The sequence below is a fragment of the Acanthisitta chloris genome, unplaced genomic scaffold (assembly GCF_000695815.1).
Source record: "Acanthisitta chloris isolate BGI_N310 unplaced genomic scaffold, ASM69581v1 scaffold12283, whole genome shotgun sequence".
NCBI classification, from domain to species: Eukaryota; Metazoa; Chordata; class Aves; order Passeriformes; family Acanthisittidae; genus Acanthisitta; species Acanthisitta chloris.
The window spans coordinates 5,803-8,245 of record NW_008665449.1 but is presented as its reverse complement, the minus strand read 5'-3'; the positions used below and the strand labels follow the sequence as shown (position 1 = coordinate 8,245).

The 2,443-nt window shown below is 49.4% G+C and overlaps 1 protein-coding gene across 1 annotated transcript in view; it reads right to left on the bottom strand.

The window, feature by feature from the left end:
• Positions 1-2,443, bottom strand: part of UBE2Z (ubiquitin-conjugating enzyme E2Z) — a 7,789-nt gene that overhangs the window by 1,282 nt on the left and 4,064 nt on the right. The window contains exons 3-5 of the mRNA XM_009071763.1: positions 1,916-2,027; positions 1,265-1,377; positions 757-847 (exon numbers count right to left, since the gene is read on the bottom strand). Coding sequence (XP_009070011.1) covers positions 757-847; positions 1,265-1,377; positions 1,916-2,027 — 316 coding nt within the window. The remainder of the gene's footprint in view (positions 1-756; positions 848-1,264; positions 1,378-1,915; positions 2,028-2,443) is intronic.

Genomic DNA, 2,443 nt, shown 5'->3' with positions numbered 1-2,443 from the left:
CCTGCTGGGAATGCCTCACTCCAAACAGAAATCTTCAGCTCTGGGAGTGATTTCAGTTTATGAATTACACAGCAGTGACAGGACAAAAAAAAAGAAAAAAGGGCTCAGAGACACAAGATCATTAAATCAACCACCTCCATCTTTTCTTAGCAGTGGAATTTCTCAATGAGTCAGCCAAGAGGTGGTGGATGAGGGAGGAAGACACATCTGTTCAGATGCAAATAGCTTGGGGATCTATTCCTTGAAGTTTCCTTCTCTGCACAAAGGAGCTCCCTACTCAACCTGTCTGGATGTGTTGTCTGCTGTGTTGACACTGTTCCTCCACCCCTTCCTCCCTCACTTTGAATCCATCTGACAAGGAGTGGCAGAGAAAAGTTCTCCTCTGCTGTCTGAGCAAAGGAGCCTCAGAAAGAGAAGCTCTAGCAGTGACCCAGCAGGAAAATGCTGCAATGGAGTTCAGTTGCCACCAGTACTGGATAATCTGGATGTGACTCTTCCTGCTTGACACCAAACCCAAGTAAAACCAAACCAGCTCCAGGCCTGAAAGAAGCACCTGCTTGCTTGGAGAGCCTTGGAAGGATCACATGTGTTGGGGATGGGAGTGTTGTATCCCCAGGAAACTCTCAGGCCTCAGTTTTGTGGTTGCTTCCAAGCTGGAATATAGATTCCATAGAAAGATCCAGATGTGCTGCACATTGTGTGTCACCAACCACCTAAGGCAATGTGTTAACACCAACAACTCTGTCTGACACTCACCTGCATGGTTTGTCCTTGGAGATAAAGTCTCTCTTTACACACTCCTTCGTAGAAGTCATAGTATTCCATGAAGGATTTCTCCATTACTCCCCTGAATACAAGGAGAGAGCAACCAATCAGTGTGACAACATTCACATCATGCAGGATCATTCCATCCCACTAATTCCAGGTCATGTAGTTGTCTGGGACACCCTGAGTGTCCCTAAGAGGGGACAGAGCCAAAGGAGCTGAAGGGCTCCTGCCTGTGCTTCCCCAGCAGCTGTGCTCTCCTCCCTCCAGGGTTTTTTTTTTCCCCAGAAGACAAGGCACATTTATTCCCAAAGCCCAGGCAGAGGACACAGCTATTGTGCACAAACAGCCTTTGTCACATCCTGGGCACATCACCCACCCCAGGGGGAAATCACTTTGCTGAACCAGGCAGAGCACCAATCTCAGTAATAACAGCCAGGAGCACATCTTGCTTCTCCACACACACTTCCCACACTCCTTCCATGCCTCTTTTCCATACCTTAATGGCTCAGGACAGGGACATTTTCCTTCCAGCATGTCACACACTGCCACCCGGATGGTCTCGTGCCGAATGCACTCGTTATAGTTCTTGCTGTCCCCAGGGTGTCTCTCCTGGAAGCAGAATTGGGGCAGTAAATCCACATCAGTGCCATGACTCTTCCTCTCTCCCTTCATCCCTCCCTCCTGGGCCTGGCAAGTTTCACTGGTGCATGAAGCCCTGACAGCTCTGTCTGCTCGTGGTGTGCTGAGCTAATTTCTCCAGCTAAGTTGGCAAGATTTGATGTCTCCAAAGCTTTGCACTCACACAGGGTGGAGACAGGTCAAGTGAAAGAGTTAGAACACAATACTGCTTCTTTCCAAAGTGCTGGAGAGCATGGAAACCTGAGCAGTTTGGTTCCTGTAGGACAACATGTCCCATGGAAGCCATAAAGAACCATTCCATCTCCTCCTGTTCTTCTCTTACCTTCCACATGTGTGAGCTCAGCAGCCTCTGGCTCAGAGCTGCCTTGCAACTCCACCCCCAGCTCTGCCAGGAGTGAGCTAAGAAAGAGCCAAGTGACATCCCCAACTTTTGGCCCCATTTCCAGAATGGGATTTGCCACCAGGAGCCAAGTGTGGAGGGCAGAGGTGATCCCCCTGCAGCTCTCACCTGCTCAAAGCCAGGCTCGTTGTGGTAAGGGTTCTCAGTCATCAGGGACTGGATGGAGATGAGGACTGAGGAGATACTCTGTGCTGGGCTCCAGGCAGGTCCTGTCCAGGTGCTGAGCAGCAAAAGAGAAAAGTATCAATGAATGAAACATGCAGGAGTGACCCAGGGAGCACCAAACCCTCCCCAGCAATGCTCAGAGCTTGGGAAGCCACAGCTGCACCTCACAGGGAAACCAACAGCTGCTGCAGAGAGAACAGCACTGGACACAGAGTTCTCAGGGTCAGAGCACTTGATTCTCTCAACTGAACGAGTAGTTCAGCTTGAGCAACCCAAAAGAGGTTAATAAACCTCATTTCACTAATAGACAAAGGAATCCAGGGAAGTAAGAGGGATTTTTACAGCTCTGGGTATCACCTCACAGCAGCAACACAACCACCAGCACTGTCTTAAGACAAAACTAACAATTCTGAAGACCTGAATTTTGATTTTCCAGGCTCAAACAAGCCCATTGCTCACACAGTCCTGCAG